At 38.4% G+C, this 26741-nt stretch overlaps 2 protein-coding genes across 3 annotated transcripts in view; one reads left to right on the top strand and one right to left on the bottom strand.

Moving 5' to 3' along the window:
* The first annotated feature begins 1360 nt into the window (after window positions 1–1360).
* Window positions 1361–26741, top strand: part of LOC129486363 (putative F-box/LRR-repeat protein 21) — a 43436-nt gene continuing 18055 nt past the window's right edge. Inside the window, exons 1-5 of one of the 2 annotated variants that reach the window (XM_055286172.2) lie at window positions 1361–1526; window positions 8038–8082; window positions 8547–8669; window positions 11627–11798; window positions 12163–13312. In XM_055286172.2, the coding sequence (XP_055142147.1) occupies window positions 8655–8669; window positions 11627–11798; window positions 12163–12806 (831 nt within the window). In that variant the 5' untranslated portion in view covers window positions 1361–1526; window positions 8038–8082; window positions 8547–8654 and the 3' untranslated portion in view covers window positions 12807–13312. Of the gene's footprint in view, window positions 1527–8037; window positions 8083–8546; window positions 8670–11626; window positions 11799–12162; window positions 13313–24374; window positions 24473–26741 lie in introns of those variants that run through there. The other variant, XR_010121870.1, reaches the window with a different exon arrangement.
* On the bottom strand, window positions 17878–26107 carry LECT2 (leukocyte cell derived chemotaxin 2). The gene is made up of 4 exons (XM_055286173.2): window positions 25912–26107; window positions 23994–24090; window positions 22348–22493; window positions 17878–18627 (listed from the first exon to the last, which is right to left on the bottom strand). The coding sequence occupies exons 1-4, from the start codon at window positions 25955–25957 to the stop codon at window positions 18461–18463; spliced, it is 456 nt and encodes a 151-aa protein (XP_055142148.1). The 5' UTR covers window positions 25958–26107; the 3' UTR covers window positions 17878–18460.

Raw genomic sequence — 26741 nt, 5'->3', positions numbered from 1 at the left:
ACCCCAGAGTAGTGAAAGCATATATCCATTTAAAATTGAAAAGTAATGGCAGCTTTATATATGTAACACCCTCAAACAAGAAATAATCCAAATTTCCATCATGAGGTGAATGCATGAACAGTCTGTGGTATAACCATACAATGGAATACTACTTGGCAATAAAAAGAAATGAACATCATATGGGCAACAACATAGATATCGCAAAACAATTATGCTTAGTGCAAAAAGCCAGACCACAAGGAAGAGTACAAACTGTATGATTAAATTTATGTTACAATAAGAAACACAATCTAATCTATAGGATCAGAAAGCAGAAAGGAGAGGAGCCTGAAGGAGGATCATTACAGAGCAAAACAGGAAAACTTTGGCAGATTTGTGTATGTCCATTATCTTGATTACAGTGGTAGTTTCAAGGGTGTCACAACTTATTAAATTACACTCTAAGTATGTGGAGTTTATTTTGCCAATTATAATTCAATAAAACTATTTGGAAAAAAAGTATGAAAGAATCTGTGTATCAATATGAACTGTATCCATGACAGTAGGCAAAAGGGTAAGTTCCAGAAAGTTACATATCGTTTGATCTCAGATTTTAAAAAGCGAACAAGAAAAAATAAAATCCTTATCTATCACTGTATACTTGCTTGCGTATTGGTCTGGTAGTTTACACAGTGAACTACTGAGTGATCATACCTGGGGGCTGAGTTGTATAGCACGGACAAGGAGAGGTGATGTACACACATTTCACACTGAGCTGTTATCACTTGATATTTAGAAGGTTCCTTTCAATGACAGTTGACCCTTGAACAACACGGGTTTGAACTGCGTGGATCCACTTATACATGGATTTCCATACTGCAGATACTGTATGACACAGCACATAATACATATACAGCATACGTGTTTATCCACAGTTTTTGTTATTGGTAAGGCTTCAGTCAACAGTAGGCTATTAATTGTCAAGTTTTGGGGAAGTCAAAAGTTATATCCCGATCGACTGCGCAGGGTTTGGCGCCCCTAACCCCTCTTCCCATTGGTCAAGGGTCACCTGCATTTGTGCATTGATAAAGGGGTGCGCTTCATCGGGAGTAAGTCCCAGAAACCACAAGCGTTGGCTCATGCCTGTGTGGAGTCACAGGCAGGTGGCCACGGGGAATTAGCTGAAGACCAGCAGGCAGGAAGCCTCCCACGTGCCACCTAAGGGGCGCTCCCGGAACCGCTGCCCCTGCGGGAGGACCGGCTGGGGGCTCAGATCGCCATGCGTGAATCGGTGCTGCGCCAGGTGGGCGCCAGCGCCGCGGCCTGCGGGGGGAGGCGGCCTCTAAGTAGAGGGCGCGAGGCGGGGCCAGGCGGGGCGGGGCCTTGGGCGGCTGCGGTCTGCGCGGACCCTGGCGCCTAAGCGCTCGTGTGCCTCCAGTGTGCGAGGCCGGCCTAGCTCGCGCCTGTTCCGGCGCCACCGAACGGCCCAGACTCCAACGCCTTGGCCCGGCCCGCGAACGCCGAGCACGCGCGGAAACCCTTTAAAGGTAGCACATTTTTCGGGTGTCGCGGGGGCACCGCCGGCGGTGGCGATGTGGGGCGGACTCGGCTTGCTCTTTGGGCCCGGGAGGCGTGCGCTCGCGCTCTGGGCCGCGTCGGGGCGGTCTCGGGCGGCTCAGCGCCCCCTGAAGCGACCCCTCCCGCGGCCCGGGGCCCGGCAGTCCCTGAAGCCGGGGTGAGCGGGGCCTGGCTCGGGCAGCCAGTGCGGACTAGCAGCCCCCGGGCGTCCGCTTTCTCGCTGGGCTGGGTTTCTGCAGTGCCGGGCGCCCACCCGGCCACCCCATTAGCCGCGCGTCTGGCTCTTCAGTGGAGTGAGCCTAGAAAGGGCGGCGTTCGTCCAGTGATCGCTCATACCCGAGGTTGCTTTTTGCATGACTGCTTGCAGTTAAGTTCACAGGAGTTTATAGTTGCCACAAATGTCAAAAAGTAGCCTTCCCGCGCGCTGAAAGCGCTCATCTGTGCGCTTTAAGGTGTACCGTCTTTGTCTTTGGCGAGTGTGCCTTTTAAGACGCTTCCAAGATAAATTGAATAAGAAATGATGATTATTTTCTCCCAGAAAAATCTTGCAAAAATGATTTCTAGAAACGCCTGTGTTCGTTGTTAGCTCCCTTAGAATGCCCAGCCCGAGGCGGGCTCTCCCTGGCTCGGAAGGCCTCCCCGCGGAGGGCCTGGCTTGCTGTCCGCTCCCTTTTCTCTTCCAGAGTCGGAGACGCGACTTTGGGGTAGATGTGGAGAGAGAAACAGATGCCCTAGGCGCCCCCCATTCAGGGATTTTCACAAACTGCCCAGTTCAGGTTTGTCCCTTGCGTCTCCAAAGGTGTTTTCAATCTACATGTATTTGGAAAACTTCAGTTTTCATATGATTTATTTAAAAATAAGCATACATATTATGTTTATTAGGAAGTAAAAATTTTCTTTTTAAGTAGATATGTCGTAGTACCACAGAGAGACTTGAGTGTAGAAAATTGCTAAACCAGTGACAAAATGCCAGAACACTGCAAAGATGGCAACCACTGCTTTAGGAAATATTTGACATAAATATTTTTCATCTTTTGTCTCCTTAATACCTCGGTGATGTTTTTATTTGATTTGATATTTTAAAAAGAATTGTAACTTTTAGACTTAGAAGGAAACTTAGAGTCTTATGGGCTGCAAAGTACATAAATCTTTTTGACAACGTCTCCAACAAATTATGTTTTGTCCTTTGCTTGGATTATTTTTAGTAGAAAGAGGTGTTGCCCCATTCTTTTGTTGGAAAACTGTGTGTTTTTACGTGTGTTTTGGAGCGTGAGGCTTCAGCCCTCCTGTCCAGGCCATGCTTCCCCTGCCATTGCACTGGTGACTAGGATTCCAGGCTCCTTAACACTAGGATTCCAGGCTCCTTAACACTAGGATTCCAGGCTCCTTAACACTAGGATTCCAGGCTCCTTAACACTAGGATTCCAGGCTCCTTAACAGGACCATCTGCCTGGGGCAACAATCTGATTGCTTATCATGAAACTTTAGGAAGGAGATTACATAAAGGACATTTGATAATGTTTTCCGTTTACTTTTGCTGCTCCCAACAAATTTGTCCACCCTTTTCAGATAATTTTGCATCTATATTCTGTTATCTGTGGTATTCACCTATTATTTCTATTGTTGTGACCATTGAAAACTTGAAACTGTTAAAAGTAACTTCTGGGTATTCATTTCACCAATCTGGAAGAACCTAGTGATAGTGCAGAAGAGAGCTGCTTCCATGGCCTTTAGTGAGTTGGCTGTGGATGTTCAGTCAGTCTTCATCTCATCTGTCTTTGATAATCTTGCCCTCAAGAATACTGTGGCAATCTCTTAGATACTTTTAGAGGATCCCATTCACGTGGTCACCTGATCTACCAAATTAGAAAACATATCAAAAAAGGCATTTGAGTTAAGGTGGTTAGTGGAGCTCCTCAATGCTAATAAACTTGTTTCATACTCCGGAATTGTGCTGAAGATCTGTGTCCAGCTTGCTCTTTTCTCCCTTTTTGGAAGAATGGCTTATCACTTGATGGGGTCCTGTATTCTGGTTTTGTTCCCTATCTGTCCTCAAAATTCTAGTGACTATGAGACAGCCATCACGTTCCTTCAGCAACCAGGGAAGTAATTCATCTGATTCAGAAGACTTCAGTGAACTGATCTAAGTAGTGGTGCACCATCTTCTTACTGGTCTTAGGTAGCAACTCCCTATTGATATGTCAGTATTATGTCAGTATTCTCACATGAAGAATGGCCTATTGGCACAGAAATTAGCCATAAGTGTAACTCAAGGGAAAAGTTTCTGCAGTAAATAAAATTGTGTGTCATCTGATTTGAGTTAACTAGTAACTCAACTTGTCTTTTATTTTTGGTGTTTTCGCTGAAAGTGTGCCCTGGAGTTCCTTTCCCTCTCCTTCTGGAATAAAGGAAGGACAGCCAGTCGTGGCATTATCTGGAAAACAGTGGAACAGCAGGTGGCAGTGAGGAAATCAAATGGTAGATCGTGAGCTCAAATACATCCCCCTAGCCTGTCTTCCCCATTTCTGCTTTAGGAGTTGGATTCAGAGAGAAATGGAAAATTAACAGGTGGTAGACAGTAGAGTTTTAAGGGAACTGTTTAGTAAATTAATAGGTTGCCTTGTTTATCTCCTCTGTGTAGTTGAGTTTGGTTTACAAAAGTAGTAGAATGTATTTATTTTTACCTTATAACATTTATTCATGATGCCAAGGCTGTGAGTTTTGTCCTGCTGTAGACCTATATTACTATTTTCTTCAATTTCCATAGACTTTCCCGCTAACTCTGACAAGTCATTTTCCTGAAATTTGGCAAACCTCAAAGAGAGTATGACTGAATCAGTGCCATCTCTATCAATATATATGAAATGATTTTTAAATATGAAGCATATATTCTATTAACAGCATACTAGTCCAACTATATTAATATGGGAATGGTAAAATAATAAAAATCACTCATGTCTGCCTCTTTACTATAACTGTGATGGTATTATGTGCTGCTAAAATCTGGAACTGGAAGATTTATACAGCCTATAAACAAATAATTGTAGTCATGAATTCCCTCAAATTTTTTGTAGTATCTCTCTATAGACATTAGTTAACATATGGATTCTCAGAGTCCATTCATTCTTTGATCCGTAGCCTCGGTAGAGCCTCAAGAATAATTCCTGGGAATCCTAACAAGATTTCCACTAACAACACTAATTTTTTGGAGTTTGTTTGGTTTTTGTTTTGTTTTGTTTTGTTTTTGTTTTTGAGACAGGGTCTCACTCTGTTGCCCAGACTGGAGTGCAGTGGTGTGATCTCAGCTCACCACAACCGCTGCCTTCCTGCCTCAGCCTCCCAGGTAGCTGGGATTACAGGCGTGCGCCACTACCACCCAGCTAATTTTTGTATTTTTTTATTTAAAAAATTTTTTTAAGTTTTTTTAATTTTAGAGATGGGGTTTCACCATGTTGGCCAGACTGGTCTTGAACTCCTGACCTCAAATGATGCACCTGCCTCGGCCTCCCAAAGTGCTGGGATTACAGATGTGAGCCACCTCGCCCGGTGGGGCTAGTTTTTATGTGTGTGTGTTTTGTTTTTTTTTTGAGATGGAGTCTCGCTCTGTCACCCAGGCCGGAGTGCAGTGGCATAATCTCTGCACACTGCAAGCTCCGCCTCCCGGGTTCACGCCGTTCTCCTGCCTCAGCCTCTCGAGTAGCTGGGACTACAGGCGCCTGCCACCACGCCCGGCTAATTTTTGTATTTTTAGTAGAGATGGGGTTTCATCAATGAACAACAACAAAAAATAGTTTTAGAATCAATAATTTCTAACAAAATCCTTCAATATATAGAGTGATATATAAAGAGCCTAAGCATAGAAATTATTGGATGTTTATGTATTCTGATGAATGTGTTTTTGTGGTATTTTACGAAGATAAGAAGTGAAATCAAATGGATGTTGGTGAGTACCCCACGGCAACCATTGCTTCATTTCATGGTTCAGAGTGTACTCTAATCTGGAAGCCTTCCTTAGGTAAGGAAGGCTTGAAAAAGAAATGATCGGCTTTTTAAATAGTCACATATCTTTAAGCTAGAATGTTTAGATTAACGTTTTCAAGCTAATAAAGATCAATTTGGCTAAAATATATTTTACAATGTACATAGCTATAAAATCATATGAAGTTTTTGATTTGTGGATGAGCATAATCCTTATGCTCAGAAGATTACGCAACTTAGAAGAAAATTAAAATGTTATTTTTAACAAGTTACTGGTATTAATATAATACCCTTAATTACTTACTGTGATTCTACTGTCAGTGAATTGGCAATTTAATGATATCATTAAATAATTTTAACAATCCATGCCACATACAATGAGATTTAATATATAGCACAGTCTCTCTGTTTAGAATGGCAAGGTAGTTTTCTAACCTGGCATTTGAATGATGTCTTTGTTTTATGTTAGCATCACTGGTTTTTAAGTAAAGGATTCTATTAAGGGTAACTTCTTTATAAAAACTTAGTGAAAATTTATCCATTTTGTAGATTTCCAAATGAAACGGTTATGAGCAAAATGTCAATGACTGTGCTCCACATCAGAGTTTAGAATCCAGCATCTGTTCTTGTACCTTACAGCATTAAGGGGTTAGCATTGAAGAGTAGTAGATCAGGCCTTTTAAGATAACATATGCTTTGAATTCTTGGTAGTCAGCAGTTTCACATAGTCTACATAGTACTGCTGGACAGGGCCTAAGTCATGCACGTAACTGGTTTAGTCAGACTGAAGTGTTTGTGGTAGCTCTTTTGCCTGATGCTTGAGATGCAGCTTTGTAACTATTTTTGCTTTTCATTTCAATTTTCCAAACCCTAAAGATGGCTTTTCATTTTGTTGAGTGACTTTATAGGTCATTCCTGCTTCTGAGATCCAACTCTATGTTGTGCTTAAGAAATGTGTCACATCAGACAGAGTGAATCACAAGACAGAGAGATTTACATATTACATAAATATTTTATTAGATTTCAAAGTATGTTTCATTTATGACACTGAATCTTCCATGTGTACATTCCTAACATTGCAGGGGTTAAAGGAGGGTTATATAGTTAACCAAAGTTCAATAAAGTTCAGAACCACTCTTACCATTATTTTGCCTTTCAAATAATTGTATACTTAAAATAGTTTGTATTCTTACATAAAATATATGTACAAGATGACCATATGTACTTGGACATATCTGGACTTCAAATTTGCTGGAACTTAGTTGCATCCCAAGCTGGCTAATACCTAGAGATTCATCATTTCTGTTTGGAGGGTAAGAATGCTCATTCCCTGACTGCTTTACTGGAGAGGATCAGGTGTGTTGCTTGAACTAAGACTTTGTGCCTGCCATATCTAACTTCTCTGAGCTCCTGTGTCCTGGCTGTCATCTGAAAATTGTTGCAGATCATTTGAGTTTTTGTTAGAATTGTGCTTTGACTTAAGTAATGAAAGCAGTTCAGAAAACTGCACTGGAAAATTTAATATAGCAACACAGACTGCAACTAAACTATCTGCTGGTACTTTAATCCTCACAATGATCACATAGGTACTTTTCTTGTTGGAGGTGAGGAAACTGAGGCTTAGAGTAATTTGTTCTGACAAGATCATATGGTTAGTAAGTAGCAGAGTAGGGACTTATCTAGACCTATGCTTTTAATTGTGCTTTACTATCTCCCAGACCTCCCTTTTTTTTTTTTTTAAGGAGAATTGCAATGTGATACTTCCTTCTTTGAAAGAGATAAAATACGATAATTGACTAGGAAAAAAAAAAAAACCTGGGACATACGCTGCTTCTTGGACATTTCCTCCTGGAAGCCTTCCAAGCCACCTCTTCCACACACAAACTCAATCACATGCATCCTCTTTTCCTTCCATTGAAACTTGTCCCAACTTTGGTCATAGCATTTATCGCTGTATTTCACCATTTGACCATAGCTCTTTGAGAACAGGTTTGTCCTTCTTTATCGCTGTATCCCCAGCATGAGGTAGCACCTATCCATGCATGAAAGTGGAAGATACCTACTAAAATTGTATTAAACAATTTTTCATTTTCTAATGTTATTCTGTACAGTTAGAGTGCCAATATTTGGTGGAAATGTGAACAAACTATCAGACACTGAACATTTTCTAATGTTTACAGAATGAAGAGGAACAGTTTATCTGTTGAGAATAAAATTGTCCAGTTGTCAGGAGCAGTGAAACAGCCAAAAGTTGGGTTCTACTCTTCTGTCAACCAGACTCATACACACACGGTTCTTCTAGACTGGGGGAGTTTGCCTCACCATGTAGTATTACGAATTTTTCAGTATCTTCCTTTACTAGATAGGGCCCATGCATCTTCTGTGTGTAGGAGATGGAATGAAGTTTTTCATATTCCTGACCTTTGGAGAAAGTTCGAATTTGAACTGAACCAGTCAGCTACTTCTTATTATAAGTCCACTCATCCTGATCTCATTCAGCAGATCATTAAAAAGCATTCTGCTCATCTTCAATATGTCAGCTTTAAGGTAAGAAAAATAAGCATTAAATAGAAACCATGACTTACATTTCATTAATAATGCTTTTGTGTATCTAGAGCCTTACTTTGAGGCAGTCAGTGAATTTTGCAAAGCGTTTTATCCGAAGCGGTTTCCTGTTTTTCTGCAGTTATTTGCATCAATTGAAGTGTAGAACTTGAACTGTAATTGAAAAACTTAAAATGCAGTTTCCATCATTTGTATGCTGTTATTAAAATTCAGGTAATTGTAAAAGATTTGAAAATAGGAAGTTCTTGGAAAGCTAATTTGTCATCATCTCTGTATTTCATCTTATAATCTGAGACAGTTTGTATGAAGAAAAAATACTCATTTATATGATAGCTCAAAGGAATGAATGAAATTTTGCAATTGAATTCTACTAAATAATTACATTGCCAGTATTTCTGATAAATTATCTTCAGGAAATTATTCGAGATTAAAAATTGTCTGTCTAGGTTGACAGTAGCGCTGAGTCAGCAGAAGCTGCCTGTGATATACTCTCTCAGCTGGTAAATTGTTCCATCCAGACCTGGAGCTTGATTTCAACAGCCAAGCCAAGTTTCATGAATGTGTCAGAGGTAAGGATATTATGCGCTTTTGGTGAGCTATACTAAAATCCCTAAAGACTGCCAAACTAGGCAAAAGCCATTTTTTTCCTAAAGACAGACCATCTCCTATTTGTATTCAAAGTATTATTTAAAGCCGTTTTCTGTTGACTAGCACTTATTTTTGCAAAAATCATTTATGCATGTTTTCATTCTTTAGATAGATTTTGTAACTGTAGTCATTGTTCCCATAGTGTCATTAATATAAAATTTGGATATTGTGCTTATTCTATTTAAATAACAATTTATGTAGTTACTTTGAACATAGAGCATGTAGAGGCAATAGTGGATGTTAGTGGATGTTTTTCCTGTGATTCTGTGGCCTCTCTTTTGGAGGTGGAACAATATAATGCTTAACTAAATGAACTACAGTTGTTAGCATGATGTTTACATTCATGCAGTAGAAACTCCAAAACAAAAGTGGCTTAAAAACATGACCAAAGTACATTTCTCTCACATTAAAGAAATTGATAGGTGAGACAGTCCATAGTTGGTATGAAGGTGGTAGGAACCTAGGTTTCTTCCAGCCACTCCACTCTCTCCAGGGTGTTTCTTCAAGATGACCATCTGAGCTCCGACCATCGCATACTTGCTCTGGGGGCTAGGGTGTTAGAAATGGGGGAAGAAGGGAGTGCCTTCTCCTTATCAAGGAGATTATCCGTAAGTACTACACAGTGTTTCTGTTTACCTCTAAGTCTGGCCACACCAGATTCCAGGGAGTCTGGGGAATCTTTGAGCTGGGTGGCAGTGTGCCCAGCTAAAAATTGGGACTGGATTAACAAACAAAGGAAGAATGGTTGCCAGGAAGCAACCAGCCACTCTCTGCCATAGAAACTAATACCGTATTCTCCTCATTCAGGCTTCAACCTGAATGCCATCTCCTTGGAGAGCCCCTCCTTAACCATTGTGAAAATGGCACCTCCTGCTCCAGTAATAATGTACTCTACCATTACATTATTTTTATTTTCTTCATGTCATTCATCAGTACTTGAAACCACCTTATTTATTTAATGTGTTTATTCTCTTCTCCTTATACCAAACATAAACTCATTGAAGGCAGAGATTCTGTTTTGTTTACCATTATAAACCCAGAGTCAGAATAGTGCCTGATATATGATAGGCATTAAATTATGGTAGTTGGTAAAGCTGGCTAATGGAAATTTTCCTGTGGAGGAGAATAGAGGAATAGCAGCCTCTCTCTTATAAACTGGGTCATGGCACTCATCTAGCAAGTATTTCTGCTGGCCTGTTTATCTTCTAAAGGGATGTGCTGAAAAAAATGGGTCATTTAGGGATTAATGTAAGTAATCCGATGAAATTTACCACTTCTAGGTAGTTATTTCCTTGTTTATGAACTACAGAATCAGATTACCCTGAAATTCTTCTTATATTCTAAAAGCTGTCTCTAATGTTGCACATCAGCTTCCAGGGCCAGCTTCTAGGTTAGCTGATGCAGTCACCAGAGCTAGATACCAGGAATTAATTAGCAAGCTTCATTTCAAGCTCTGCCTCTACTGTTTAAAGTGAGCTCTGTGGCTTCTGGCAAGGTCACGGATCTCTCTGAGACTCAGTTTTTTTAATCTGTTAACTAAGGAAAAATAAAAGTATAGCATTTTGCTAAGCATAAATAGTACTAAACTAATATATTGCTATTATAATGAAATATGTACTCTAATGTTTTTTAAAGTCATCCTTCAGGACTAAAGCAGTCAGTTGACAGTTAATTAAAGGGAAACTAAACCTTGTATTTATATTCCCCTAATAATTTTGGCACCATGAAATTTACTGAAGAAGTTTAGCCTTCTACCATTTGAAAATGTGTGCAAACCAGTTTACAATTAGTATAAATCAATAAGTTTTCTTATAAATTAATGAACATTTATAACCAATTTGGTCATTCTGTTAGGCATAATAGAACCTTTGGTAGAATCCAAATTGATTGATTTTAAAAAGGGAAAAGTGATCATGTACAGATTTGGTTTCCAGACTTTCTATCTTTGCCAAAAAATACTGAATCTGAAAATTTTTGAAATTCTACTCATTTTCAGATCAAACTAGAAGTAAGTTTTAGTGTGTCAGTCTTCAAAGCATATACAGACTTGGATTTACTTTGGATAATTTGCTAGGAAAAGCATGTCACTGAAGATTGTGAAATCTTGTAAAATGAATTAAAACCTCATTTGTTCATTCAACAAATTTTTATCATCCATTTGCCGTGCTATGTGCCAGATACTATTTTAGGTGCTGGACATACGGGAGTGGATAAATCAGATAAAAATTCTGTTTCTTCTAGGGCAGGGGTCAAAAATACTCAGATAGCAAATATTTCAGGCTTTGGGGGCCAAGTAGTTATGCTGCAACTACTCAACTGTAACACTGGAGTCTGAAAGCAGACACAGACAGTATTTAAATAAAGGGCATGGCTGTGTTCCCATCAGACTGTATTTAGGGACACTGAAATTCAAGTTTCATGTAATTTTCATGTCATAAAATATTATTCTTTAAAAAATTTTTCCAACCATTTAAAAATACAAAAACCATTCTTAGTGAGCCATACAGAAACAGACCATGGGCTGGATTTGGCAAGTTGTCTGTAATCTACCAACCCCTGTTCTAGGAAATAAATATACAATAATTATGTCCTTTTAATATTGAAAACCAAATCCTTAATTGAAGTAATTGGAAGACATGTTTTATGAAATCTTTGAAGCTTTTTTTCCTCACTATTTCATGTATCAATTATAAAAAGTATAAAACTATACTTCATTATAAAAATATCTTCTACTGGAAAATGATTCTGTGGAAACAGCCGTATGTTCATGGTTGTTACTATGTTATCATTAGCATGTATTGATATAGTTTTAATGAATTACTTAAAGCTGTACATTTTAAAATAATGTTTTCATAATTTTTTCTTATTGCCATGCAAGTCTCATTTTGTGTCAGTACTTACAGTTGTTTTTATCAACTCAAAATCATTATCATCAATCAAAATTGAAGATACACCAGTGGATGATCCTTCATTGAAGATTCTTGTGGCCAATAATAGTGACACTCTAAGACTCCTAAAAATGAGTAGCTGTCCTCATGTTTCATCTGATGGTGGGTTACATTTTTTAAAGCTAGAATGATACAATATTTTTATTACAATAACCATAAAGATGCAATTTCCTTTTGAAAATTATATGCCTATGAAGCATAAATTATTTAAGTTTTTTCAAAAGATTTCTTAATCTGCAAGGTACGTATAGTTATAGTAAGTTTCTCCTGAGATATTTTAATTTTACATATATACATATGCTTTTCATTATATACGTAATACCTCCTGGCAGCCGTGCTCTCAGAAGTTGTTAGATAGCTATTTTCACAAATAATGAATAATTAATATCAAATTTAAATTTACAAAATATTGTATTAGGATCAGTATGATTCTTTGTTCTTAAGAGTTTTCCCCAGCTTCCCACAGGAATTCTTTGTGTAGCTGATCATTGTCAAGGCCTTAGAGAACTGGCGTTGAATTATTACATCCTAACTGATGAACTTCTCCTTGCACTCTCAAGCGAGACTCATGTTAACCTTGAACATCTTCGAATTGATGTTGTGAGTGAAAATCCTGGACAGATTAAATTTCATCCTATTAAAAAACACAGTTGGGATGCACTTATTAAACATTCCCCTAGAGTTAATGTTGTTATGTACTTCTTTCTATATGAAGAGGAATTTGAGACGTTCTTCAAAGAAGAAACCCCTGTTACTCACCTTTATTTTGGTCGTTCAGTCAGCAAAGCAGTTTTAGGACGGGTAGGTCTCAACTGTCCTCGACTGATTGAGTTAGTGGTGTGTGCTAATGGTCTTCAGCCTCTTGATAATGAACTTATTTGTATTGCTGAACACTGTACAAACCTAACAGCCTTGGGCCTCAGCGAATGTGAACTTAGCTGCAGTGCCTTCATCAAGTTTGTAAGACTGTGTGGGAGAAGGCTAACACAGCTCTCCATAATGGAGGAAGTTTTGATCCCTGATGAGGATTATAGCCTAGATGAAATTCACACTGAAGTCTCCAGATACTTGGGAAGAGTATGGTTCCCTGATGTGATGCCTCTCTGGTAATTGGCTGCCAAAGATTCCGAAATTGTTGTTGTTGTTTTTCTAAATCAGTATGATTAGCTGCTTTCTATCTAAGCAAATGTAAATTTTAAAATGTGTTGCTGCTGTATTTTAGGTCAAATATTTGATTGTTTGCAAACTGTCTTAATGGATTGCTGCAGAAACATTTGAAAAAAAAATAAGAAATTTGAAAAGCAAGAAATTGCTGTAAATAAGGCACAAGCCCTGTATGTGGATTAGATGGTTGATATGCCAAAAACTACAGATGGTTTCTAAGTAGATTTCTCAGCTTTCCTTGGAGGCATATTGTAGCTTGCTAAGTAAATGTGTAATATTGAACTTGGATTCTGTAAGTTAAGTCATTTACTTTATTACATTGTTTTATTTGATTCTATTTTATCTTGGTATTAATATATTTTATAAAATATAAAATATTTTAAAGCTTATTTAACTATAACATTTTTAGCACTATATGAGATCATCTTGTGATTCAATAAATAACTTCTAATTTCCAGAGTACTTCAGATTCTACTTTATTGTATTGAGAGATAATGGACATTCGATTAAAATTTAAAAATACTAATTCATTTCATAATGATACTGATGTGAAAAGACAAGAGATAGTCATTCTGATTGTTAGTTAGACTATTTGAATAAAGCAGTAAATGTTGTAGGATGTGTTTGGGAGGGAATCAGCATTCGCTGCCTCCTGCTATGGATCTGGAACTGTGCCAGATCCTCTGCATAAGTGATCTTAGAATTTAATTAGCAACACAGTTAGAACTCCTTAGTGGCTGCTTATTGTCTTGAGGGTGAAGATCTAGCCTTAAAATAACCCCCAAGGTCCTGCAAGGTCTGGTCCCTCCCTGCTTCTTTTGCCTCATTTCCCATCAAGCTGCCTCTTGCCCTTCGGTTCCCATTTCCTCTCAGTTCCTTAGAACTGTCCTGCACCCTCTAGTCACAAGGAATTCGCTCGTACCTCTCTCTGCCTGGCTTACTCTCTGTGCTCCTCAGATCTTTCCTCTAGCTTTGTGTCCTTGATCATGGAAGCCTTCCTGGACACCCGGCCCATTCCCTGCTCATAGGTCAGGTCCACGTTGTGCACTCTGTACAGTGCACTCAGCAGCCTGGCTTTACTGTGCAGCACTTATCCCTGTTATAATTCATCACTTACTGGTCTGATTATTACCAGTTTGTTCCATTGCACTGTAAACTCCATCAGTGCAATATCATTGCTGGTTTTTGCTCACTGTTTTATCCCCAGAATCTGCCATGCTAGTGGTTAGCACATAGTAAATTTTACGTAAGTACTTTGGTTTTCAAGCTTGTTCCATTCAGTTTGCCCCACAGTATCTTAAATTTCTAAGAAATCAATTAAAGTAAAAAGAGAGAATTAAATATGTTCGTCACTTTCCAGTTTGGGATATTAGGAAAAAATTATAAGTATTTTTACCTATTAAGCAATTAGAATACATTGTGATGTGTAAATGGCAGTTTAAAAAATAGCACTTTTATATCCCTGTATTTAGAGACTATGTTTGTGTGTACATTCTCACCACCGTGCCATGTTATTTCTCACTGTGAGCTCTGTAAGGCTTCTCATATCTACCTATCTGTTCCTCCCTCTCGGAGCAGTATTGCTACATTGGTAATTACTCCATAAATGCTAGTGGAGCTGATTTTACTGGTTAAAAAAATAAAACCAATTTCTTGAGGACTGGGGTGGTATTACACTTACAGATAATACAATTTATACTTTAAGATTTCAGGAGGATACAGAAGCATCGTATAATACGGGACTTAAAAACTGATTAGGGGCCGAGTGCGGTGGCTCACGCCTGTAATCCCAACACTTTGGGAGGCTGAGGCGGGCGGATCACAAGGTCAGGAGTTTGAGACCAGCCTGGCCAATATAGTGAAACCCCACTCTACTAAAAATACAAAAATTAGCCTGGCTTGGTGGCGGTTGCCTGTAGTTCCAGCTACTCGGGAGGCTGAGGCAGGAGAATTGCTTGAACCCGGGAGGCGGAGGTTGCAGTGAGCCGGGATCACGCCACTGCATTCCAGCCTGGGCAACAGAGCAAGACTCCATCTCAAAACAAAACAAAACAAAATTTTAAAAAACCTGATTAGGATAACAGCACAAACAAAAGAAATAGCTTAACAGAGATGGAGTTGGGGATCAGAGCAGCGGTGGACATTCTGAAGGGATAAGCCTCTGGTCTCACCTGGGATCACTCTACCATGATATATTCTAGGAGGAGTATACATACCCGAATGGTCAGGTGACAGAATGCCAGTGGAGTTTGCACGAGGATAATGGAGCAAAACAGAGAGGGACTATAGATGGGAGGTTGGGGGTGAGTTTCTCCCCATTGTCGACTAGTATGGAGAGATGATGAGTACCATTGGCCTGTTCTACATAGAATGAGAAGTTGCTGCTCTAAATTGTGCTTTTTAGTGGCCCAGTAGTTGAACCCAGTGAACTAAGCACTATAATGAATCTTAGGGCAAACCTCAGAGTAAATCTAAGTTCATAAACTCATGTAAATTACCTTGATTGGCCTGACTTACTGGGTAAGTAAATGGAAGAGTAAAACATTTCTACAACAGCCAAAAACAAGACAAGAACTTATAGAGTATTTTAAATGTTTTGTCTAATGAAAATGTCTCTACTTCGGAGGTCTATGAAAAGTACTGTTTACTTAAAACTGGTGGATTCTAGATAAAGGAATTTGACATTAAGTGGGTTTCAAACTTTAGTCTTTGGAGAATATTTTAGTTCTGCAAGCAAAATTTTTCATGTTAAAAGCATTTACATTTGTTAGATGATTCTGGAGAAGTTTGGAAAATTTTGTGGGCAAAAATTTGGTAAATGGAGAGAATGGGGGAAAGGTCTTACTGTAGGTTGTGCTGAAGAAACACAAAAATAGGATGCTCATATTTTTTGTTTTTCCTTCCTTGTGATCCTTGCTGGCCTCATTTGTATTGTACCAAATACGGGAGAGGTGAGTCAGGAGGCAAGCTGATTTTTCATGGGTATTTATTATTATGAATAACATGTCACAGAGACAACAGGTATGTGATTACTGTAATATGCCACTGAGTGTGATAAATGTCAAATGGATGCAAGGATTCTTCCCTTTGTAGCCTGGCCTCTTAAATTGGCCACTTACCTCCTTCGTTTTCTTCTGTTAAATTTATCTCTTGCAGATAATTCAAAACATTTTCAAAGTAAATATTGATTGTATTCATGTTATTAATGTGTAGCTATCAAACCTGACAGAATATCTAATATCACAATTTTTGAAGTGTATATTATCATCATGGTTGCTAATGAAAAGTAAGTTTCTCCGTACTGTTACCCCTCTGTCATTCAAACCTTTATAATATTTTTATACTTAAGTCAAACGTTTTGACATCCAAACCTAAAAGACAAGGGGGAAAATAACACGGATTTGTTGTTGCACTAGAGGGCGCTGTATTCCAGTTCTTCCTGAGAAAGAAGTCCTTTGGTCCAAAGTTTGCATTTCCATTGGGCAGATGTGAGAATGCTGAGGGGAAGGCAATGTCCCTGCTCTACCTTGAGGAATTTCTCCATTCCAGGTCATGAGTCTGGTTTTAAAAACAATATCCATATCCACCTGTGTTTTGCCTCCTAAATAATCAGAAGGATGATTATTTGGAAAACTAAGCATAGATTTTATTGTTCAAATATTTCAGAGCTTCTTTTAAAATTGCCTTTAAGAGCTGATGTGCTATTTCCTTTTTGTGTGTCCTCAGTGGAGTACAGCATTTATTTTTTGAAAGCCAAATTTCTGGAAAGAACCTAAAGTTATTTGGTACCAAGGAGATGCATATTCAAATCAGACAGTGCTAGATATAGTTTGCCATTGAAAGTAATGGCAAAAACCGTGATTACTTTTGCACCAACCTAATAGATATAAGAAGGTGCTAATTGTGTGACATAGATTCTCAACTACCTGAGAGTCATCATGATAACTCTTTCTTCCTGGCCACCCACTGCAAGTCCTGTTGCTTCTGTGACATGTTATTCATAATAATAAATACCCATGAAATCACCTCCCAACTGCAAAACTACAGCACTGATAGTAACTTAAATCTTTCTGTGTGGTCCTCTCTATCTAGTTATGAGTTAATTAGAGTTCATTATTTTCTTGCTTCCCTTTGTATATGATTTTGTTATATAAAAAGGAAATTGCATTCTAATTTTAACTGTTTTAACTTTATAAAAAGAATATCATGCATTATGTGATCTTCTGGACTTTTTTAAACTTAAAATTATATTGCCATGATTCATTCAGGTAGTTGTGTTTAGCTGAAGTTCATTTATTGTGACTGCTGTTGACTATTACATTCTGTAACTTTGAGATTATTTATTGGATTTCACTGTTGATGGGCATTTGGGTCACTGAAGGTTTTGCTATGAAAATAGTGATATCCTGAACATTCTCATACATATGTCCTGATACACAAATGCAGCCATTTCTCTAACAATAAACTTCAATTAATTATGTTTTCCTCTAACAATCTACACATAAGAATGTAATCATTCTGCTGGCATTTTCAGCATTCCAAACAAATTTAAGCAGAAATTCATGAAGGAAGTTTCCAGAATGATTAGTTCAACGTATTCATTTCTTACCGACTGGCTAAAGTCTAAGGAGCCAAAATTATTTCTGGTCCTTTGGACATTTGTATGGTCTTGTTTCCTCATAGTACCTGTTGTCAATATAACTAAGACAGAATAACATAGATATAATACAATGATGTGTAGAAATAAGTAGCCGTAATATGCATATGGCTAGATGAAGTTGACAGGCCCAGTTCCATGAGACACTTCAGATAAAGGTAGGCCTCATTCTCACTCTAGTCCTTCCTATAGTGCAGCCTCACTGAAATCTGGAATATGTTTTCTTGGACTGCCATCATTCATAATCATGTGGGCGAGTGGATGGAAATACCAGCAAATCCTTTATTATCCATGAAAGCAGCTCTCTCTCCAACCGATATGATAAACCTAAGGATATTGCTGAGAGTCTACTACCTAAACTCAACTTATTCATTGAATATGTATTAAATGTATACTAAATCTAGCATTGTAAACCACTTGCTGTTCTTGTACCGTAGAAACACTTTCAGGCTTTTTCTTATTTTCAAGCAGAAAGGTTGCTAGTTTTAGAGGTGTCAAAAATGCAGCCTGGCCCAGCTTAAGTTCTCTTGTTTATTTATCTTAGATCTTCGGGACTGAGAAATCTAAAAAATAAAACCACTCAGATTCCATAGGTGACAGAAAGATCAAAGAGCCTGAAGAAACCAGTTCACTCGAACATCAGAGTGACAATGAGTTAAAATCAAAATGTTTTCTTTCTTGCATTTATCATGTTTCTATTTAAACTCAAATTTCCTTTTTTTAATTAAAAAATTTTTGTGGGTACATAGGTGTATATATTTATGAGGTACGTGAGATGTTTTGATACAGGCATGCAATGTGTAATAATCACGTCATGGAAAATGGGGTATCCATCCCTTCATGCATTTTTCCTTTGTGAACACAAATTTCTTGAAGAGCAGGGTATGCATCCAGGTTTTTAAGATGACTTTTTATTTTGAAGATCTGACCATTGGCCTTCCATTTACAGGTACGCAGTAGGGTCACTCAAGTCACAGTTTTCAATGTGCACATGCGACTGTATGCCAGGATAAACTTTCTGCAAGGGCAATAGAGTTCCAAGTTTTTCTCCCTTCTTAATAGGACCTTTGTACCTAATTGGCTTAATGTAGAACATTTTGACACAAAAACCTAAAAGAAAATAAGTATAGTTATTTATCTGGGCTTCAGTAATCTTGAATCTGAAATTAAAAAAATAACAAATGGACAAAAAATTTAAAAAAAAAACAGAAATAAAGTTGAATGAACTCAGGAGAGGAATAGATGAAAATGACAGAATGATATTAAAAAGGAAGACTAAATTACAAGATGCCAAAGGAAGAATAGATTCAAATGAAACGCTAATAAAGGCATTGAAGAATTATAGCAGGAAAATACTAGCTAGTTAGAAAAGGTGAGCCCTGAACAATGTCAACTCCAAGACATGTTCTGATAAAATGATTGGACTTTAGAGATAAAGAAAAATAGAAATAACTGGAACAAAAATAAAAACTTTGCTAAATATCAAAAGAACTAAAAAGGCAAACACCCAAGTAGAGAAATAGAGTACAATATAATAATTATACAATAAAATGGTGTTGGGTACAAATACAGGAGTCATATCTATAAATGTGAATGGCCTTATCTTATCTATTAAAAGATGTCTCATTGGGTTGAAAAGCAAACCCCAATTGAATGCTGTATGGAATAAAACACAGAAGTTGAAAAGGCTGAAAGTGAAGAGCTGGACAAAGATTTTCCAAGCAAATGGACAAAGATTTGCCAAGCAATAAGAAAGCAAGGGCTATTGTCCTGTTACCAACAGATTGGAAATCAGGCCAAAAGGCATTGAAACAAGACAAAGGAAATGCCACAAGTCACAACGAAGATATAACAGTTACAACTATCCATGCACTAACTAACACAAGTCATCTATATAAAGCAGAGACTACAAGAGACGCCAGGAGACATAGATAGAAACCCACCAATAATAGGAGAGTTTGATACACTACTGACACTGCAAACCGGTCAAGTGAGCATAAAAATAAGGCTGTAAAATTACGCTGTCCAATATGGTAGCCACTAGCCACATGTGGTTATTCAGCACTTGAAAGGTAGTTAATCTGAATTGAGATGTGCTTTAATGGTAAAATACACAGTGGATTTTGAAGACTTAGTATTTAAAAATGTAAAATACCTCAATAATTTTTGTATTAATTACATATTGATGTAATACTTTGAAAATATTGAGTTAAATAAAATATTAAAATACCATGGTTTTTTTTACTTCAATATAGCTACTAGAAAATTTAAAATAATAATAATATTATTATTATTATTATTTTGAGATGGAGTCTTGCTTTGTCACCCAGGCTGGAGTGCAGTGGTGCCATCTCGGCTCACTGCAGGCTCCGCCTCCAGGGTTCACGCCATTCTCCTGCCTCAGCCTTCTGAGTAGCTGAGACTACAGGCGCCCGCCACCACATCTGGCTAATTTTTTGTATTTTTTAGTAGAGACGGGGTTTCACCGTGTTAGCCAGGATGGTCTCGATCTCCTGACCTAGTGATCCACCCGCTTCGGCCTCCCAAAGTGCTGGGATTACAGGCACGAGCCACCGCACCCAGATGAAAATTTAAAATTATATATATGACTTCTGTTATATTTCTATTGGATAGTTCTGCTGTAGAAGAGCTAAAACTCCATCAGGTAGGTTTTATGAATGAATATTAAACAAAAGATGTGCAAGACCTCTACACTGAAAACTACAACAATCATTAATATAACAGTGAAGGAAGACCTAAGTAGGCAGAGGATATAATATGTTCATTGATTGGAGGACTCACTACTTTAAAAATATTAGTTCTCAATTTGATCTGTATATTTACTGCAGATTCAGTCAAAGCCCCAGCAGGATTTTTGGTGGAAATTAGCAAACAGATTCTGTAATTTATTTGGAAATGCAAATAACCAAGAATTGCCAAGGCAGTCTGAAAGAAGAAGAAAGTCAATTCCAATTATGCGTTCTGGAACTGGGGAAATAACCTCTTGGTAGATTGGAGGATGCACTGGGCTCACTGTAAGATGGACCCTAGTGAAAAGCTATATTTACCACCTGACTATAAGCCCCTAGTCTGACTGCTGAACCACAGTGGCCTTTTAGATCTCCAGGAATTAGTGTCAGTTTTGAGCAAGTGTCCAGTAATCTCTGAAGAGCCTAATTATTTCTTCCCCAATGTGCTATCATTCTGCTAAACCATTGCAGGTCCCTTTGGGGACAGCTAGAAGTAAGGTTTACAGTATAAATTTTTGGCTGTGTAGCGGGACCCTTACGCAAAAGGACTGAGCCTCCCTTTTGTTCAAGAGGCTCTGGGACTGTGAACCAATTCAAGCCTGGGAATTTATTGGGAATTGGAACCCATTATTGTGATGACTGAGGTCAGCATTTTGTTCATCAGACCTGGAGCATTTCCACTCATACAAGTCCAATAAGGCTTCAGTTGGCTGCTCATCTATTCAGTTCTAGAGTCACCATGATTACTAGCCAGTGTCACAAATCTCTGCGATTTGGATGAATCTGATTACTGCTTCTGCTCTCACTGACCTTGGCATTAACTGTTGAGTGCCACTTCAGAGGACACAGTTCAATGGCAGAAGTTTCCGTTGTGACATTGGCCTACAGAGGACAACCACTATATAGCTCCTCAAGGATGTGGGTTCCCTCACAAGATGCCTCTCACAGCCTTGGTGAGGAGGGTCTCCTCTGGACTCACTCCCAATAGCAATGCGTATATATGTTCGTTAAAAGGTATAAGGAAGTTCGTAGCAGCAATTTTATAATCATCTAAAACTGGAAACTGCCCAAAAGTCCATCTGAGGAAGAATAGATAAATAGATGAAAGTATACGCATATAATGGAATATCATGCATCAGAAAGAACGTGGATACAAAAACATAAATTGCATAATCATGATGTGGAATGAAAGAAGACCCAAAGAGTGCATGCTGTTTAATTCTATTTATACCATTTTTAGAAACAGGAAGAACTAATACATGGTGTTAGAACTTGGGATAGTGATTACCTTGCTGGGAATAATGACTAAATGGTAGCACAAGGGATCTCTGGGATGTAGGTGATGTTCTTCTTCTCGATCTGGGTGCTGATTACACAGGTGTATTCACTTTTTGAAATTCACGGAGTTATACGTGGATGTGTTGTACACTTTAATGTGTATATTTATACCTTGATGGAGTAACCAAACAACAAAACGAATACCTGGAGTACCAGGAGATCTAGCTTTACCTAAAACTTAGAAGCTTTCAAAAATATTTCACATTCAACTCTTGCAGAAATGCCAGCATTTATGATCTGTGGGATTTGAGTAAATGCTAGTATCTATCTATTATGGTTAGCATTGCTGAAAGTGGTTTTGTTTATAGATTGTTAAGCAAAACCACATGGGCCACAGGAAGGAATGCCTCCAATCAGCTGTGGGGTTTCGTGAAGTGTGTGCATGAAGCAGAAGTTTTCAGAGAAAATGGTGAAACGTCCTTGAAAGTGCCTCAGCTGGGAGAGGATCAGAAAAAAATATCTATCGGATACTATGCTTATTACCTGGGTGACAAAATAATCTGTACACCACCAAATGTCTGTGACATGTGGTTTACCTATAATGCGCACATGTACCCCTGAACCTAAAACAAAAGTTTTTTTAAAAATGCATCAGCTAGTTTGGGTACACTGCATATTCTTTCTGTTCTAGGTTTTATCATTTTGAAAGAAGTACAAAATCTCTATGTATAGAACCTGCATTAAATAAATGAGCATCAACATCTCCAGTAGGCACCCCAGGTATAGACTCCACCTCTCTTACCTCTTCCAGATATTCGAACACCATTATTAATAGCATTTTTGTTTTGATAAGGTTTCTCCTGGCCCACAATCATTCCAGTGAATGGTGCGTACACAGTAGATCCAGCAGAGCACAAGATGTCCACACCCTGGTGAGGCCTCTGACTTCTAGGATGTAAATAAGAATGAACAGACTGAGGAACTGCCTTAGGGGAGCTTTACTGCCTGGGAACATGATGTTACCCCACTGTTTCCAGACGAGGTACCAAAGCTTGAAGCTGCCAGAACATGTTGGGATGTCCCAGGATGCCTCACTCTGTTTAGCCCAATTTTAACCTCCCTCCCCGCAGGTGCTGATAACCATGTTACAAAGATGAAAGCATTTAAAGTGGTACTTGGTACATGATAAGCCTTAAACAAATATTAGCTACTATGATTTTATGGCATGTTGGGGGAATGAGGCAGTCCATGTAGGTGCATTTTCTAGATACCTAGATCTTGATGTCTTCAAGCCCACTTTGAAAACAGCTGTCTTTTTATGGGAAGCTATCATAAAAGTATCACGTTACCCTAGTCTTATTTTTCTTGCAGTGATCTAGAAAAGTGATTGTAAACGTCACTTACTATCTATGGTATTTTAATACAGTGAGTGATACCTCCTAGGTTTATTAAAGTGCGTGGAGCCCAAACCAAGCTATTCCAGATTGTGAGGTGCCTTGAGTTCGTCTTAGCCACCCCTGAGCTCTTGCTTCCCACTGCTGTCACTATGCCTGCTCTCGCCAGACTCTCCTCCCTTCTAATAGGCTGTCACCTGAACGATCGGATTCACCAGGATTGCTACAATTATGTACAAAGCAACACTGAGCAGGTTCAAGAGCCAAGAAGTTAGTGTATTAATCAAGTGCATAAACTTTGCAGTATGAGCTGAGTCTAAATTTTGGCAATTCAAGGGACGTTTCCCATATTTCCCTTCTGTTAGTCCTGTTTCAGTATTTGAGGTTGCTTTGTAAATAGTATCTGCATATGTGAGATTTTCCCTCTAGTTAGGATGGAGATCAGTGATATGACTGGACACATGGCTATTTCATTAGAAAGTGGCACCCCAAGGTGATGTTGGTTATAACTGAAAATTCACAAGTGTGACCCTCATTGTCTGGAAGAGATAGTGGTGCTTTCTGTCCTGCTTAGGTTCAGCCTCTAATATTCAATCTCCAGAGCCTGGGCCAGTAACCATGTGGTTTGGTGGGAAGAGGAACCAAAAGCCTGAATTCAGGTCCAGCCTTCACCATCTCCAACTGTGCTTGGCAGGTCTCTTAACCCTTTGGTACCTCAGTTAAAGTTTCTCTTCTATAAAATGGGATAGTTGTGTTTGATAACCCTTTGGAAAAAAACAGGTGAGATAAGTGAATGTGTGAAGACATTCAGAAGGAAAATGTTGTGTTTGCTCCCTGCTCTTTTCCTTCTTCCACATTCTGATCCCAATTTACAGCTCATACTTGAAGCAGAGTTCTTGGAAGCTGCTCCAAAGACAGTGATGTAACTGGTTACATCTCTGGTTTTTCATGCTGTCAGAACTGTGAGCTCTTGAGGCAACCAACGTTGGGCAAGGACACTAAGAAAAGAGGTTAGGGACCAAAGGGTTGGGTGGGTGGTTGTGCAACTTCATACCTTTGAGCAGAGTACTGTCCACAGCCATGGCGGTCACACGTCCGGATCTCGTTGGAAGACTTGCCAGCACATATATTAGCCCATGGCCCTGCCAGTGCTAAAAAGGAGAAACGTGAGAGCAGAGCTCCTGGCCTAAGACATTTCCTATCTCCATTTGCCTTATCAGTCACACAGTTGATCCTGATAATTCTGTTTTCACTGTAGTTTTCCCTGAACTTTATGTATATATGGGAAGGTCGTCCTTCCAGAATTTTATATCCTGATTCAGATGTAAAATTGGCTTTTTCCCTGGCCACAGAATTCTGCTTTGTGACGTTAGAGTCTTAGAGAATACAATTTTTTTATTTTTATTTTTGAATCGGAGTCTCACTCTTTTGCCAGGCTGGAGCGCAGTGGCCTCATCTCAGCTGAACGCAACCTCCGCCTCCTGGGTTCAAGTGATTCTCCTGCCCCAGCTGCCTGAGTAGCTAGGACTACAGGTGCGTACCACCACACCCAGCTAATTTTTGTATTTTTAGTAGAGACGGAGTTTCACCATGTTGGTCAGGATGGTCTTGATCTCTTGACCTCATGATCTGCCCGCCTCAGCCTCCCAAAGTACTGGGATTACAGATGTGAGCCACTGCGCCCAGCTGAATGCGTTTCTTTATAAGCATTGGCCTCCATTATTATACTTTGCTTCAGATCCATTAGTAAACGGTATAAGTTGTGCTTTTCTATTTTTCTTTGCTCATTATCTGCCATGGGGATCACTATTTTTAGATTAAGCAAAAATAATAAAACAGCATGGCTCAGAAAATAATTTTAGAAATTGTAAAGTAATTTTGAAATGGTTAGTTCTACTAATCAAATCCAAGCAAATGTTTGAATTAAAGGAGAAACGAACTCTGTACTAGCCAAGTTTATTTAACACTAGATAAATCTCTCATAGTTGCAAACATGGAAGAGGAAGGTTCTTAGAAATAATCTGAAATGTCAAACCAATTTAGCCTAGACTGAGATTAGGGGAGAAGGTAGGAAAAGGAGTAGAACCAATTATATGAAATATTATAAAACATGGAGGAGGGGCTGCTTTCTCAGCAGACTTGGTGCAAACTTTGTTTTAGGCACAATTCATTTCTTTACTATAGTAAGCACTTGATAAATGTTCAGTTGAATTAAATGTCCTGGATTTCCAGTGTTAACATTCACAGAGATACAGTGAGCACACTCAACCTTGCACTTTGAAACAAACAAGCAAAAGCAAGAACCTGGTAATTTGACTATTGATTTTATTTAAAGACATTCTACTCTTCATTAATACCTATGCTATGAAGAGAACCTACAGAATATGGCCATTAAGCCTCTTCTGTAAAATACTTTTAAAAGGTGGGTTTCAAAAGTTTTATGCCTTGGAGCCAAGCTCCAAATCAACACCTTGATCAAGATATAATCGCATCATTTTGGCAACTAATATTTATCCTTGGGAATTGAGGCAAATATCAGACAGTGTAGTAATTTATTCACTTTTTCCTCCTTCGGTGAGTATTAAGGGAGCATTCTCTTTGCCTTAATCCACACCAGTCTCTGTATTAGTATCTGTATCAGAATTTGATTTGATCAAAATCAAAATCAAATACTTATATCAACTTTTTATTATCTGGTTTTGTTCTAGTTAAGTCCCAGACCAAGACTGAAAGGCTTCGTAATGTCTTCTCAACCCAGTATTATGTTTCCCTCATTAAAGAACCGGAACATTCCATTTAAATTATTTAAAACATCCTCAGGACCATGTGTCATTCCTATTTCATTTTTAATAGCCAAATACACAAATCTTTGTTGTGATCGTGCTATTAATGACTTTTTAATCTTTTTAGGCTTACCCTGAAATCAGTTTTTAAAAGTTAACCAACATTCTAAAATTGCACTTTCGACTTACCAGTAGAAATCAGACCAGCCAAAAGGAGGGCTTTGGTGGAAAACATGTGGGTTTACTTCCTTTAGTTTCTTCCTCTGATTAGAGTTGCCCCCACACTCTCTTTGAAGAATATTCAAGTTTGAATGAATACTTCCTAGCTATTTAGCCTTAGAATTCTGCATCTCTCATTTCTTTAGTGTGAGACACATAAAGTGTAAGGGAATGGAGCAAGTCAAGTTCTAACATTCCATGGATAGCTATTTGATTTGCAGGTAGGGCCTATGTAAAAGCCTTTGATCTGAAGAAGCAGCCGATTATATTGGAAACACTGACTAAATATTAACAGAAAATGATAAGGCTAGGTGCATATCGACAGTCTTCTGGGCTGTGGCTTGTAGGAGAAAGTTCGTGTGAATGATGAAGTATTTAGTGCTCTCTGCTGGTAGATCTTTCTTTTATTTCCTTGATAGCACATATTTCAGAAGAAAATTGATCATTAATAATGTGTAGCCCTTCATAACATATTCCTTAATATATCCCTTAGGTGTTTTTGAATTCTCAGTTTAATTATATTTCACCCGTGTAATATTTGCAAATAACTTTAATATTTTAATAAAATTGCATGTATTTACCTTAAATATGGATTTTTAAATGTTTTCTTGTTTATGATAATGGTAAGTTAACACCATTAAAAGCATCTGTCGATAAAGGAAAAAAGATTAATTATAATATAGTCATTGATATGGTTTGGATCTCTGTCCCCACCCGAATCTCATGTTCAATTGTAATCCCCAGTGTTGGAGGTGGGGCCTGGTGAGAGGTGATTGAATTATTGGACTAGAGTTCTCATG

This window comes from Symphalangus syndactylus, chromosome 7, assembly GCF_028878055.3.
Source record: "Symphalangus syndactylus isolate Jambi chromosome 7, NHGRI_mSymSyn1-v2.1_pri, whole genome shotgun sequence".
In the NCBI taxonomy this organism is placed as follows: domain Eukaryota; kingdom Metazoa; phylum Chordata; class Mammalia; order Primates; family Hylobatidae; genus Symphalangus; species Symphalangus syndactylus.
Note: the sequence above shows the minus strand (reverse complement) of the source record. Positions and strands in the feature narration are given on the sequence as shown.